We start from the raw sequence: 13962 nt of genomic DNA, 5'->3' as shown, positions 1-13962 counted from the left end.
ACGCACTTTTTGGATATCGTTACATGTATATTGGATTTGAATAGTCATTTTTTTCTACCACGAGTTTGTTTCTTTATTACTAAAACTAAATGCATTGTACACTACTTTTTAATCTCAATAAATACATGCGTTATTTTCCAATCAAATTTGTTGTGTCGTGTGTCATTTATATAAAAAATGGTTGTTCAGTGCGGTTAAATATCGAATGTGCTCACGGTGGAGTTTTTTTCGATTGTGTTCATGGTCCCGGAACTTCTAAACGTAGTTACTTACTTGGAGGCGGACATAAATATTAGACGGACAATTCCTAGCATGTGCTGCTAGCTAGCGAAATTTGAGCAAGCGTTAATTTAATGTTGTTTAGCTAGCTAAGGAATGCTGATTTTAATACAAAGTTGAGATAGTTTTGAAATAGTTTTGCATGACATGCTTAGAGTTTTGTACTTGAGAAACACAAGTAGTTTAAAGGATACGTTCTCTAGCGCATACTATCTGAATAAGCTAGGGCTGGGATGTCTCTGGTACAGCACAGCTGATCCAGACTTGAAAGTTGAATATTCGAGGGCTTTGCGTGTTGGTCAAAACAACCAGGTGAGAAGTCCTGTGACGAATATAGATTAAAATAAACTTCCCTCAATCTCGTTATAGCCGCGATGCTAACGTTAGCTGACTAGCAACATTTACAGTCGCAAACGTTACATTACATGCGTGTGCTTCATGTGCAAAATGTAAAAAATATGAGCTAGTTAACGTTGCAATGAAATTTAAACTTGATTGAAGTATTTTAAATTCTTGCTCGTTTGCTAACGTTAATGTTATCCAAGTTGTGCTGCAGTTTATTAAATGCTTATGCAAACGGGTTAGTGGTGCTATTAAAACTCCCAATGGCAAAGTAATACATATAAATTATTTTACTGGTCTGAGAAGGCAAAATAATGATGTTATATAGATGTGATCATAACGTTGTCATAATGAAGTTTTAATACACGACAGGGAGGGAAAAACCACCAACACAGACTGGTCATCGACCATTTGATGACCACTTGTCTGTAAGATAATAGTGGTCACCATCTGGTTTTAATCGCCTCTCCTCACTTCAGGTAAAGTCAGGACCCCGGAAGCAAGTATGCCAACTCGTGCTGGACCACTTCGACACGCAGTACAATGAAGAGCTCGGTGAACTATGGAGCAAAGCAAGGTTGCCAAAGTTAATTGCAAATTTTAATCCAAACCTATTCAAAATAAGTAGCTTGATGAAACTTATTTTATACTTTTTTATTTCTTCTGGCTATTTGGTGGTTTCAAAGTAGATATTAATACAATTATTTTATTTTATCTCGGTTCAGCATGTGAGGCAATAGTAGCTCTCCCCCTGCTGTCGCTATTTGGAAATTATTCTGAGACCATCAAAACATGCAAACATAGCAGTAACATCTAAATTATTTTGTACATAACTAGGCCAATGATACCGTTTGTAGTACACTTTTTCCGGCCGGACCCAACCTTAGCATTGCGAAATGTTTGAATAATTGATCTATTTGAATGGTTGGAGTGGTCACACCTCTGGTAGATTTTTCATGCAGCGACCCTAACGTTCTCCATCTCGTGTTGCTGTCTCAGGGCTGTGCTCCTGGATCCTCAGAGCTGGCAGTATGGATTAATGCTGAACCGTTTCTCTGGGCTCGAAGAGCTCAGCCTGGCCCTCCGAGCCCAGGGGTTCAGCAGCCTGCTGCCGCGGGACTGTGGACCCAGTTCCCTGCGGTGTCTGGTGCACCCTGCCCAGAATCGCTTTCCCTCCCAAAAGCACCGGCCAGGCCACCTCAAACAGCTGTACCTGCTGAACGCAGCCTCCCTGCTGCCTGTGCTGGCCCTTGAGGTGCAGGATGGGGACAGGGTGCTGGACTTGTGCTCGGCTCCTGGGGGCAAAGCAGTGGCCATCCTGCAGTGTGCTACTCCAGGTAATTGTATTTTATTATTATTATTATTATTATTATTATTATTATTATTATTATTATTATTTTAACCTTTATTAATTGTTTTAACCAGGATAATCCCATTCAGATCTCTTTTGCAAGTGAGCCTACATGTTGTGGAAGGAAACTGTTGTAATGCTTTCATAGCCAGTGTTTTCCCTTGTTCTTCGCTGTTATAAGTCCTTGCTGGCTTCAAATTAGACTCATTGGCCCCAAGTCTTTTCTTACTCATGGGAAATAAATTATGTTTCCCCTTGAGGTTTATTTTTCCGTTGTGTGAAAGGATCAGATGTGAAAGCACACACAGACGCCTGTGTGTAAAGCCAGAGTGATCCCAGGCCCAAAGCCCCTGTTCCCTTCAGCTGGAGGTAAACACACATACAGGAGGCGACAGGATGCACACAGTGTTCCGCCTGGGAGCAGGTGGTAACGCACATGAGGTTTGCTTTTTTTATTCGGCCTCCTGTGTGTTAGGATTGAACTGAATGAGTTCCTAACACCTGTGAAAACAGCAAGTGTTTGAGAGTGCAGGGAGCCCTGCCTCTCTGTGCCCCTCAGCAGCCAGGCTGGAGCTGAGTCAGGTCACTTAGCTAAAGCCTCCATTGGACAGTGTGTGTACGATCTGAGGAAGAACTGCTGTGTGTATCTGTGTGTGTGTCTGCCTGTGGCTGTGTCTGTCTGTCTGTCTGTGTCTGCGTGTGTATGTCTGCATGCGTGTGTATGTCTGTCTGCGGGTGTGTGTGTGTGTGTGTGTGTGTGTGTGTGTGTGTGTGTGTATGTCTATGTCTGTCTGTGTCTGTCTCTGTGTCTGTGTGTGTGTGTGTGTGTGTGTGTGTGTGTGTCTGTGTCTGTGTCTGCATGTCTGTGCCTGTGTTAGAGGGATAGGGGGCAGCATTGTGCTGTGTGTGAGTGTGTGAAGCTGTGTAGAGATGAGTGGGCATATGAATGCTACACTACTGGACTATACACATACACACACGATTACACTACACACTTCCCCTGGACTCTGTATGAGAGTGCAGTTTGCCCTTGGCTTGAGACCTTCTGAAAGCGCAAGTATGTGTCCGCACACAAACGGCATGTGTTGTGGCACACCGTGTGTGTGTGTGTGCGTGCGTGCGCAAAAGGCAAACCGCAGGTGCAATGCAGTGTGCGTTTTTGCTATTAAACAGAAGGTTGCACTCTCAGCACTACGGACAGGTTTCAGGTATCAGGTGTCTGCAGCCTGGTAACAGAGACCCTTCTATTTACAATCAAATGCCATGTCCAATCTGAAGGATACTACTATATTCTGTCGACATCTGCCATACTATCCAGTGCAGTACCTCCTGCCTTCGACACTGCTATAATGCATCACTGTTGAACCAGACAAATGTACATTATCCAAATTATAATTTACTTAAGCATCCACTAATGTTTATGAATTGTTATCAATTTGTAAATATTAATTACTTTCGTTATGATTTAGGAAAAATGGCTCATTACATTTTGGTGAAATACGAAGCAGAGACAGTTTCTCCAAATTTTAATAGATATACTCACTTATTTTTTCTATAGATACTGTGCTGACAGTGAACACCATTTAACTGTATCCACCCATGGTTGACTGTTAAATGTCCATGATAAAGTTATAATTGCCATGAAGGCAGTCCTGCTTATAAAAGCGTATTATCTCTTCACAAGCGGCCATTAGCGGTAATTAGAGTTGCGCGGCGTGTTGTGATGAATAGTGCCGGGCACAGCCAACCGCGGCGCGCCTCTCGTTCCAGGACTGCTGCACTGCAACGAATGGGACGGCGGCAGGTGGAGGTGGCTGAGGGAGACTCTGCAGTCCTTCGTCCCGCCCGCCCCGATGGAGGCCGTGCGGGTGTTTAATCTGGACGGGAGGGCGCTGGGGCTCGGCGAGACGGCCGCGTATGACAAGGTGGGGACGGACTGCCTCCCGCGCCCTTCCTGCGGGCCTCGTAAACCACTGGGACAGGCTCCCTCACGCGTGTCAGCGCCCTTTAACCCCCCCCACCTCAGCCCACCCCGTCGCGCGCAGTAAATAACCGCCTGATAATGACCTGACTCTATTGTTTTTCAGGGGGTGGGGGGGTACAAGGTGTCATTTGTGCGTTTGCCGTTACGGTTCCGTGGTTCGTCCTTAGTGCTCGCCGCATCAGGCCGCCTGAGGTTCCGTGGGACCGGCGCACGACGAGGCTGCGCTGGCGGAGACGTAGCCCTAGTCCCCAGGCATCGCTCCGTACACCTGCAGCACTCGCGTTGGCTAACCGCTGCAGGCCACCGAGGGTGTAATGGGGTCTGTTCTGTCTGCGTGAGCCCAGGAAATGAATCAAACTCAAGTTCATGAATTGAAAAAAGAGCATTAACATTCCACCAGGATTTTCTATTCATGAATTATGTTTGGATTCATTTTCTGAATCGGCTGGAGTGCAGCGGGATTGAGGCCGTCCCTGGCCCCCCCGGCAGCAGGCTCACCTAACGGGCGCGGTGCCGCGCTGAGTTTCAATTAAAATGAATGGCAGAATACAGATTTTAATCGGAGTTTCTATTCTAGGTTAGAGTGTATTTTTAGGGTGTTTCCTTATCAGGAAAGTGTCGGGTTCGAGCAGGTCACGCCTGCCCTCAGAGTGCTGATGGTGTCAGCAGATTAATAATCTCATTTTAGCATTATGCTATCAGGTAAACCCGCAGAGACAGCCGGACCACACATTTATTTGTAATGTTGTTTCCAATTTTGGTTTCCACACTGGAGGCGTTTGAAGGTCATCAATTTTCATCACTCGTCTCGTATTTTTTCATTTTGTCCAGCAGGTGGAGCTGAAGTTTTATGATTTTACTGATTTTTCAATTTATTTTTTTCCCTCCCTGAAGTTTTTCAGTCCTTGTGTGTGACAGTTCCATTTTATTCCGTGCTCTTGAAAGGATTTGTTTGGCTGCAGTGATTGAAGGGCTAGACTTGGGGTCTAATCCCTGATGAGACGCTGCTTTTGATAAGGTAGTCTTTTTACAAGAGAAATCCAGGTACGCGTACCTTAGCTCTCCCAGTAAAAAGGCAGCAGTTTAAAGGGATGTGAAGTAAAAAATAAACACTTATGCTGTCTGTGACCTGGACAGTGGTTCCTGCTAAGCAAGCACATTGTTTCAACGTTTTAATCGTATTCAAGTCTGTTGACGGATTCCACCGCTGAGGCGTGTTGCTACTATTTGCTTTGCGATTATTTGTTGTTTTTGTTTCTTTACTGTAGGCCTAATTGTTTTTGCCAGCTGACAGCTGTGAGGGTACCAGCATGTGTCTGTGTCGTTCTTGCTCCGGAATAAAGTTCTCCCGAAAGTTTTCCCTCGGCAGCCGAAAAACAAAAATAAGAAAGCCGCAGCGTTTCAATTTGGCCGCGCAGCGGACCGGCTGCCAAGCGGACGCTCCTCCGGCCGAGGTGTGTCTCCGGGCCCCGGACCTCCGGGCCGTAATCCTCGCACTGAGAGGCCCGAGTGGGGCTCGCCCGGCGCCGAATTAGATTTAATCCACCGAGGGGGGGGGAAGCCCTGCCGCCCCATCCTGACGGAGCGGTTATCTCCGCCGGTTCCCTGGCTCCAGCCCTGCGCCTCTGCGCGTAGCCGGCCTCTCTCTCCCTCCTGCGCTCTCCGGGCTGCGTTATCGGAAAACAAGCGCCCGGCCCCCGTTACGCACAACGCCGCCGAACCAATCTGCCCGGTAATAGGGAGAGAACAAACACAATTAAGACGCAGAAAGGAGCAGTAGACGAGTGCCTGTTCAAAGGAGCGCCTCCCAATTAAGTGCGGTGCGCACGGTCTAATGAGCCTCTCTGTGGGGCCCTGCAGTTATCCCGGAGTCAGCCCTGGGAGAACCGCTCAGTGCTCTGAAGGAGGAGAGAGGGAGGGCGAGAGAGAGAGAGAGAACAACAGAAGAGAGATGGACAGAGAGGGGAAGGGAGGCAGGGGGAGAGTAAATGCGTTTATGTGCTTTGTGTAGTGCTTTGGCTTTGTGTGAAGTGTGTATTTCATGTCAATAAAGCAATGAGTTAGAGGGGGATATCCTCATCTGGAGAGAGGGGAGAAAACTCAAAGCACGGGCAGACTCTATCCACCCATTTCAATGTGCATCCCTGTGCTAGTTAAGCACCATTAGCATTTTTAGTATACCAGAGGTAACTGAACTGTTGTATTTTAGAAATTTCTCGGGATAATTTACAAGAGCAATAGTGCGTACATTCAACCAATAGACATTTAGCTAATTTAAATGGGAGCTTCATCACTGTTGTGATTGCATTTTTAATTGTTTTCAAGACAATGGGTACCATGTCAGAATTACTTCTCGTTATTCTTATACTGTTGGGTTAAAAAACAATGTTCTTTTTCTTCAGTTTTTGAACTAAAAGTACAATATTTTGTTATGAAATATCCAGTTTGAGTTCTTTAAGGGATCTGTGTCTCGCTCTCAGTTTTAACTCAAGAGTTTGGTATTGTGTTTGTCTCGTATATAACTTGTGAGGGGTGCTACCCGCTTCTCTTGGGTTAAGGCCGGGTGTGTGTTATTCTCTGTGGCTTAATTTCTGCTGAGATATGTCTGTAGAACCGGCGGCTGAATCCCGGGTGTGTGGTATCGTGTGTCTCAGGTGCTGGTTGACGCCCCGTGTTCAAACGACCGCAGTTGGCTGTACTCCTCCCAGCCTGCGCAGGGCGCCCTGTGGCTGCAGGAGAGAGGCAGACTCCCAGAGCTGCAGAAAGAGCTGCTGAGGTGAGTCACACGCCCACCAACCGCTCACGTGTTCTATTCACGGACCGTACACACACTCATCACACGCACGCATACACACACTCATCACACGCACGCATACACACACTCATCACACGCACGCATACACACACTCATCACACGCACGCATACACACACTCATCACACACGCACGCACGCATACACACACTCATCACACACACACACACGCATACACACACACACGCATACACACACTCATCACACACGCATGCATACACACTCACATCACACACACACACGTACACACACTCATCACACGCGCATGCGTACACACACTCATCACACACGCATGCATACACACACTCATCACACACACGCATACATGCTCTCATCACACACACGCACGCATACACACACTCATCACACACGCACGCATACAAGCTCATCACACACACACGCATACACACACTCATCACACACACAAGCATGCACACACATCACTCACGCATGTATACACGCTCTCATCACACACGCATGCATACACACTCATCACACACGCACCCATACACTCACTCATCACACACGCATGCATACACGCTCTCATCACACACACACACACGCATGCATACACACTCATCACACACACACACGCATACACGCTCTCATCACACACACACACACACTCATCACACACGCACGCATACACACACTCATCACACATGCACGCACACACACACACTCATCACACACGCACCCATACACGCTCTCATCACACACGCACACACACACACTCTCTTCACACACACACGCACACATACACGCTCTCATCACACACACACGCATACACTCACTCATCACACACACACACACACACGCACGCAGACACACTCTCATCACACACACACACACACACACACGCATACACACACTCATCACACATGCACGCATAATCTACGCTGCTTTCATTAGGATGAGCAGGATATGGGTTCTACTCTCTCTGCTGATCTAGAAACAAAACATTACTTGAGCATCTATGTTTTGTTTGAAATCTAAATTGGTGGAAGTGTTGGTTGATGCATTTTAATGTGCCAGCCCAACACCAAAGTGAATTATTTCCCTTGGGTTCATTTTCCAATTTCTTTCATTTTATAAAACTTTTTTTTTTTCCCTTGCAAACTTCTGAAGTATTTTTCAAGCTGAAATGTGACATTTTAATAAAGGCGAGGATGTGGTTATCGTGGCTCAGGTGCTCCCCCTAGAGGGAGACGCTTGACCCCAGTTACTTCAGTGAATGGCGTGCTGGCTGGGTGGGTTGCGGTAAAATAGAAAGCCCTGTATGGGAGTGTCTCGTGAGCGGATAGACGGGAGGAGGGGGGAGCTGTGCGAATGGTACGTCTGTACAGCTGCCCCAAAGCGCAGCGTAAGACTGGCAGGCGGGGGCCTTGCCGCTCAGCCTCTCCTGACCGATCGCACGGCTCCCGTTCAGACGCACAGCCCGACAGTCTGCTCCGGGCTTCCTCTGAGGACCACCAGGCTTAGGAAATAAATAAATAAATGAAAATGAATCGGATCTAAAACTCCACTCAGGACCCAGAGTGCTGCTTTCCCGACATGTCCTGCGCTTCCAGGGAATCTATGGACTCGAGTACGAAGTCGGTATACGGTGAGGAAGAGGGCGAGACTCTCAGTGGGGATGAAGAGGCACCAGCAGAGCCGCCATTGTGGCTCTGAATGCTCTCGTGAACGTGGCCGTGTATAAACTAAGTGCTCATACGGCCTGGGACAGCGGGATTTTCATCCCGTAACACACACAGGACAGTGTGTCACACTGTACTGTAGGATTTCATACCTGTATGTGTGTATGTGTGTGTGTGTGCGTGCGTGTGCGCGCGCCTTTGTTCTGGCCCTTTGGTATGCAAACACCGATGAAACCAGAGATCAATTTTACCAGTGAACGTTCCCAAAACGCCACCGTCAAAAACGTAAAAATGCATATTTTGCATAACATTTAGAAGTATTTAATTTCCTTCTTGGGAGAATATTTCCAGCCTGGTGTCATCCCCTCTCATGACGTCTGTAGACGTTTTCTCCCTACGATGATGTCCTTTGTCTTCCGTGTCAAGGTCGGGGTGTTGCGCCTGGCACATAAATTGCTGAGCTCAGACGCTGGTTTCCGGTGGGTTCCCCCGCCCCGCCATCGCTCTCCGCGTCCCAGGCCGGACCCCGTACATACATCACGCGAAAAGGCCCGCGCAAGGTCGCACAGTCGCATCTCCATCCTGCACAGCTGATGCTCGGCTAGGAGACCACGCATTAAAAATGGCCCCCGTTAAGGACAGCGTATATCTTTCCTGACAGTCTGACCTCCGATGGCCCAAGATCGGCGCAGGTTGCGAGCGGGGGGAAAAAAAACACGGTCCTCTGCTTTTTCAAAAATGTTGTTGGATCGATTTCAGTTTGCATAAACCGTATTAAAGGGGTCATCTGGAAAATCCACAGTATGTCCACAGACGGTCTTAGCAAGTGATTGTACTATAACTAGAGAATCTTTTCAAACAATTTGTGTGCAAACTTAATTTAACACCTTCTCCAGTGCCTGCATGACCTTGTCTAGATGGGCAGAATAGCGTTGTTATCTTTAGGCACTCTGTGGCGTGGCAATCATATAGGCGTTTGATGAAAGGTTAGCGCTTCAGCGCGTCCACGTGGCCAGTGAGAAAACACCATTTCCATTCCATTGTCGTTGTCAAAACAATTTAAAGCGTGAGCAGCACTAAATGGATCTGCCTCCTTGAACCCGCCCAAAGTCAATTTAGCCGTCTTCCCTCACGAGGTATGAGGAGTGCTTGGAGTTCGGTGGAGCGTCTTTCTTCCCCCGAAGACACGCCAAGCTCGCCCCCGTCATTCTCTCCTGCACCCACCACCTGACGGACGCCCGCCTGAAGGCTGCACGCTCGCCCTGTCCGCTGCAGTAGCACCGCCCGTGTAACACCATCGTGGCCGCTGCGCTTGGCTCCGGAGACGTTTCCGATGCGCGGTGGGCTTTCTTCGCCCTCTTTCTCAGCCCCGTGTAGAGATGCGTTTGACCCACATCGTTTGCCTACTCGCATCTTGCTCGTTTTCCCCCCGCGGTTAGCCCGACGATGCTAATCACGGCTGTTTGCCCTGCTTTAATCTGGACTGCTGGAAGTGTGCGGCTTAGAGGGAATCCATTAAGAGGCCGGTCGGGGCGCGCGCCATAGAGATTATCAGGCCTTGGCCGTAAACAGCTCCCCCACTGCCCCTGCAGCACAATTAGCCAAATAATATTAGCATGTAGAGCCGCATAATCTTGAACATACTGAACTGCTTGTTCCCCTCAGTGGGGGGGGAAACTCGATTCCTTCTTAAAGCGGGAAGTGAGGTATATTTTTCCCTCGGATCTAAAAATAATAGCAGCCGGTGGTGTGGGCCCGCCATTCGGGCTCTGTGGAGCCGCGCCGGGACGTCTTGGCGACGGTGGCTGCTCAGGAGCAGGCATCTGTGTGGAAACGGCCCTGCAGCGGGCCTCCTCCCCCCCCTCCCACAGGAGAGCTACCGCTGCTGCGCTTGGGCCCTACAGACACACCAACTGCTGCTGCTGCTGCTGTTTATCAAAACATTATTTATCTCCTTTTTCCTAATTATAAACTTTCTCCGTCTCGAACTAATTAACGGTCCTTCTTAGAGAATGGAGGTAATGGCTTGACCCTCTGGGCTGGTGAACGCACTCTTTGTGCGAGGGCTCGAGCGGTGCGCTCGGTTCTGTATAATGTATGAAATGGCTCCCACCTCACTGAGCTGCTCGAAGGCATATTCTCTACCATCCATTTGCATTTGTCTGACGTCCTGCTGTTTCAGTGCTATATGAAGTAGGGACATTGGAGAGCAGTGGTCCCCGAGACATCCGTATCGCTTCTTCAGGGTCCCTGAGGGACAAGGCCAACGCCAGGCCATTCTTAGACGAGGTTTGCCATTTACAGTGCAGCCAGTTCACTGAGGACTAGGGTGATTCTGACAAAAGTCACCCATTATGATTGTGTAGATGTACTTGTTATGCTGTATAGTTATATTGATAGTTTAGGCTGGGGGTTATTTTTTTATGGAAAAATCTGGGAATTTGTTTAGTTTCATTTTTCATTTAAAAAAACAGATGAAAAGTAAGAACCTTAAAATATATAAATAATAACAATGCAGGATAAATCTTTTATTTTTAATATTATCCTTTTTTTTTTTTAACCATAGGCTTTGTTAATGGAACAATGATAGTGTGCATGCCAGGAGATGAGATTAGATATGTTGTGCCTGCTACACACACATATATATACCAATCTGGAATTTCTTATTTCGTTATTCGTCATGAAAGTTGCACTGTATGGAACTAACTGTCGTGAGCTAACTTGGTGTTCGGGACACGGTGAGTCTCTGTATGTTAGAACTTCACAGACGATGCGAATCAGGCTAAAAATCCATCATGCGTTTTAATCCCAAAAACATTCCAAATGCGGAGAAGAAAATCAATAAGAAAAACGAAAAATCTGGGTGGAAATCGATTTAATTCGGAATCCTGGAATTTTCTGGGGGTAATCAGTTAAAACTGACAATTTTGAACCTTCATAGATAGTTTATGGGAGAAAATAAATTGGTTTAATGTGGCCTGTGTTTTAATGGAGTAATTCCAAGTAGAAAAGGTACTGAAGTACCTGTAACTTTTTTATTATTCTCCACAGCATTCCTGTGAATAGAAACAAGGCAAAGTGATATTTTATCGCAGAATATTAGAATCCACATTCTGTATAAAGGTATAATATTAATGTACAGTACTCAGACCCTGCTGAGAGTAATCTTTTGCAGTTGCATACCATCATGCTAATCGGGTGGGGGAATCTCCATAGCTTTTAAAAACTACTGGTGACTGACAGGCATTCAATAACCAATCAGAGCTTCATTTGAATACTCCCCTTTTACGTCCACATAATCAGTGTGCTCTGTTCCGCGATGATAAAATGGCAAAAATCTATATTGCAGGATAAAGATAATATATGGTACGGTAATTGTTTTTTTCCCTGTCAGCCTGCAGAATGACTAGGTACATGACTATCTTGCTGTTGGGGGACTTAAAGGTGACCTCCTGGTCTGATTTGATTAGGAGTCGTATAGCACACAGGTAATCTTATTCTTTACACGGGCACTGAGGGACAGGAACCTCAAATGAGATATAATGATATTAAATTGTAAATGTTTCATTTTCACCTTAACCGCTTATCATACTGCAGACACGGGATCATGACCCAACCCCCCTTCCACGTGACTGTATATGGTGTGTGTGTGTGTGTGTGATGCAGTAAGAGCTTCCATTAGACTTGGATCAAAGCTCATGAGATTACGGGAGGTTGAAGGAACTAATTGCCTTTCTATAAATATATTCTCTTATAGCTGAATGGCGTGTCTGCTGTAAATTCTAACTTTGATATTCTGTATGGCCATGTCCTTATTGTGCTAGGTGCAGGGCATTCTAGCCTCAAAAAAACTGAAAACAGTTACCGTACAATGTAATGTCTGAATAGTGTTATGGTTGGTTTTATGAACGTAACCGTGCCTTTATGGACATATTCCGTTGCACATTAGTATGTTGCAGTGGACAGTACAGGGAACACTGTTTACTGTAGAGACTGGCGAGGAGGGGAGAGAGCAAAAAGCTATGCTGATTTTGCTTGTTCGACGCAAATGCAAGCGATGTTTTTTCAAACCTAAACACGAGAGCTGTCTTTAACCTTTGCTGGCAAGACATTTGATGATATAAACAGGTCATGTCGCAGTCATTCATACAGCTGGCTGCTCTTGGCTTCAGAGTGAAAAAGTAGCGTTGTGTGGATTGTAACTGTGGGCCCCTGCCCTGTTCTGACCCCGGCCCGGCCCTCTTCAGCTCGGCCCTGGCGGCAGCGCGCCCTGGTGGCACGGTGGTGTACTGCACCTGCACTCTGTCCCGTGCGGAGAACAGCGAGGTGGTGGAGGCCGTCCTGGAGTCCTGCCCCCAGGCGGAGCTGCAGGACCTGGGCGGGCTGGCCCACGCCCTCTCCCACTGCTTCACCTTCGCCCCCCACTCCCCCCACGGGCTGCTGGTGGTCCCCACGCAGGGCCGGACCTGGGGGCCCATGTTCCTGGCCAAACTGAAGAAACTGTGACCGCTCTGCGCCTTCTCTGAGGACTATGATGTGCGATGGGTGATGTCTTATAAAAGGCAGGTGTTACCACTCCCAACACTGGATACGGTACCTTCAGAACTATCCAGGCTAATACAGTATGGTCATGTATATGTAAGTTTGTTAATAAATGGTTGGCATTTATATAGCGCCTTTTTCCAAAGTGCTGTACAATTGATGCTTCTCATTCACCCATTCACAGTCACACACCAACAGCGATTGGCTTGGCACCAACGGGGGTTAGCTTTCCTGCGCAGAGACACTTCGACACACCCAGGGCGGGACGACGGCTCTTACCGTCTAAGCCAATGTCGCGCCAAATAAAAAAATCAATTAATCTGTGTATGTGTGATCAATTTGATTTGAATGTTGTTTGAACTAATTTTGTAAACTTGACCAGATTTGTTTGTGCCGTTCTCTTAAGACCAAATGTGGTTCACATTCTTAAACATGGTGGTCACTCTTAATTAATATGATTAAAACCAGTACTATAAGTAAAATCCCAAGACTGTTTTCTGGAACAATCTCCGATAAACGTTATCTGCACTCTGTGAACCTTATAAGCCGTTGAGCTATCACACTGAATGAGCTATGTCACCTCTCTCTATTTCCCTTCTAAATTTCTCATAGTTAGAATAAAACTGAGTCTAGTTCAGCGGTGTAATAGAATCAGTGAAACGGAGGATGTGTCCAGGCTCTGGCTCGAGGTGGCTGTAATTCTTCCCCTCTGTCTGCTCCCGAGGAGGGGAAAGGCGCCCAATAAAAGATTCTTGTCAGGTAGTCTGCTGCTCTCTGTTTGGAAAGAATAGCAGATGCGGCACCTTGCCCTTCAGGTTGCCACGTTGGGCTGCGGTTGCCCTTTAAATCATAGTTCAATTCATTCGAGCAGGAAATGAATTGTCATCCTTCAGCAGTGTAGTACCCCTGTAATGTGATCAAATGTGAATACCAGTTTTAGAGATCGCAAATAGTTTCGGGACTGACAAATGGTTTTGGCTGGTGAAACTAAAATAGCTGCTGACATTTTGAC

The 13962-nt window shown here is 46.9% G+C and overlaps 1 protein-coding gene across 1 annotated transcript; it reads left to right on the top strand.

Moving 5' to 3' along the window:
- The first annotated feature begins 286 nt into the window (after window positions 1-286).
- Window positions 287-13269, top strand: nsun3 (NOP2/Sun RNA methyltransferase 3). The gene is made up of 6 exons (XM_061226481.1): window positions 287-591; window positions 1101-1198; window positions 1621-1958; window positions 3743-3897; window positions 6611-6732; window positions 12656-13269. Exons 1-6 carry the CDS (start codon window positions 427-429, stop codon window positions 12912-12914), a joined length of 1137 nt encoding a protein of 378 aa, XP_061082465.1. The 5' UTR covers window positions 287-426; the 3' UTR covers window positions 12915-13269.
- Window positions 13270-13962: the final 693 nt, after the last annotated feature.

Source organism: Conger conger, chromosome 17 (genome assembly GCF_963514075.1).
Source record: "Conger conger chromosome 17, fConCon1.1, whole genome shotgun sequence".
NCBI classification, from domain to species: domain Eukaryota; kingdom Metazoa; phylum Chordata; class Actinopteri; order Anguilliformes; family Congridae; genus Conger; species Conger conger.
The sequence above is the reverse complement of the archived record's forward strand: the minus strand, read 5'-3'. Positions and strand labels throughout refer to the sequence as shown.

Coding starts and splice junctions, on each gene's coding strand:
- nsun3 (XM_061226481.1), top strand. CDS start 427: ATGCTTAGAGTTTTGTACTTGAGAAACACAAGTAGTTTAAAGGATACG. Junction 1,199..1,620: donor GAACTATGGAGCAAAGCAAG/GTTGCCAAAGTT, acceptor TTGCTGTCTCAG/GGCTGTGCTCCTGGATCCTC. Junction 3,898..6,610: donor AGACGGCCGCGTATGACAAG/GTGGGGACGGAC, acceptor CGTGTGTCTCAG/GTGCTGGTTGACGCCCCGTG.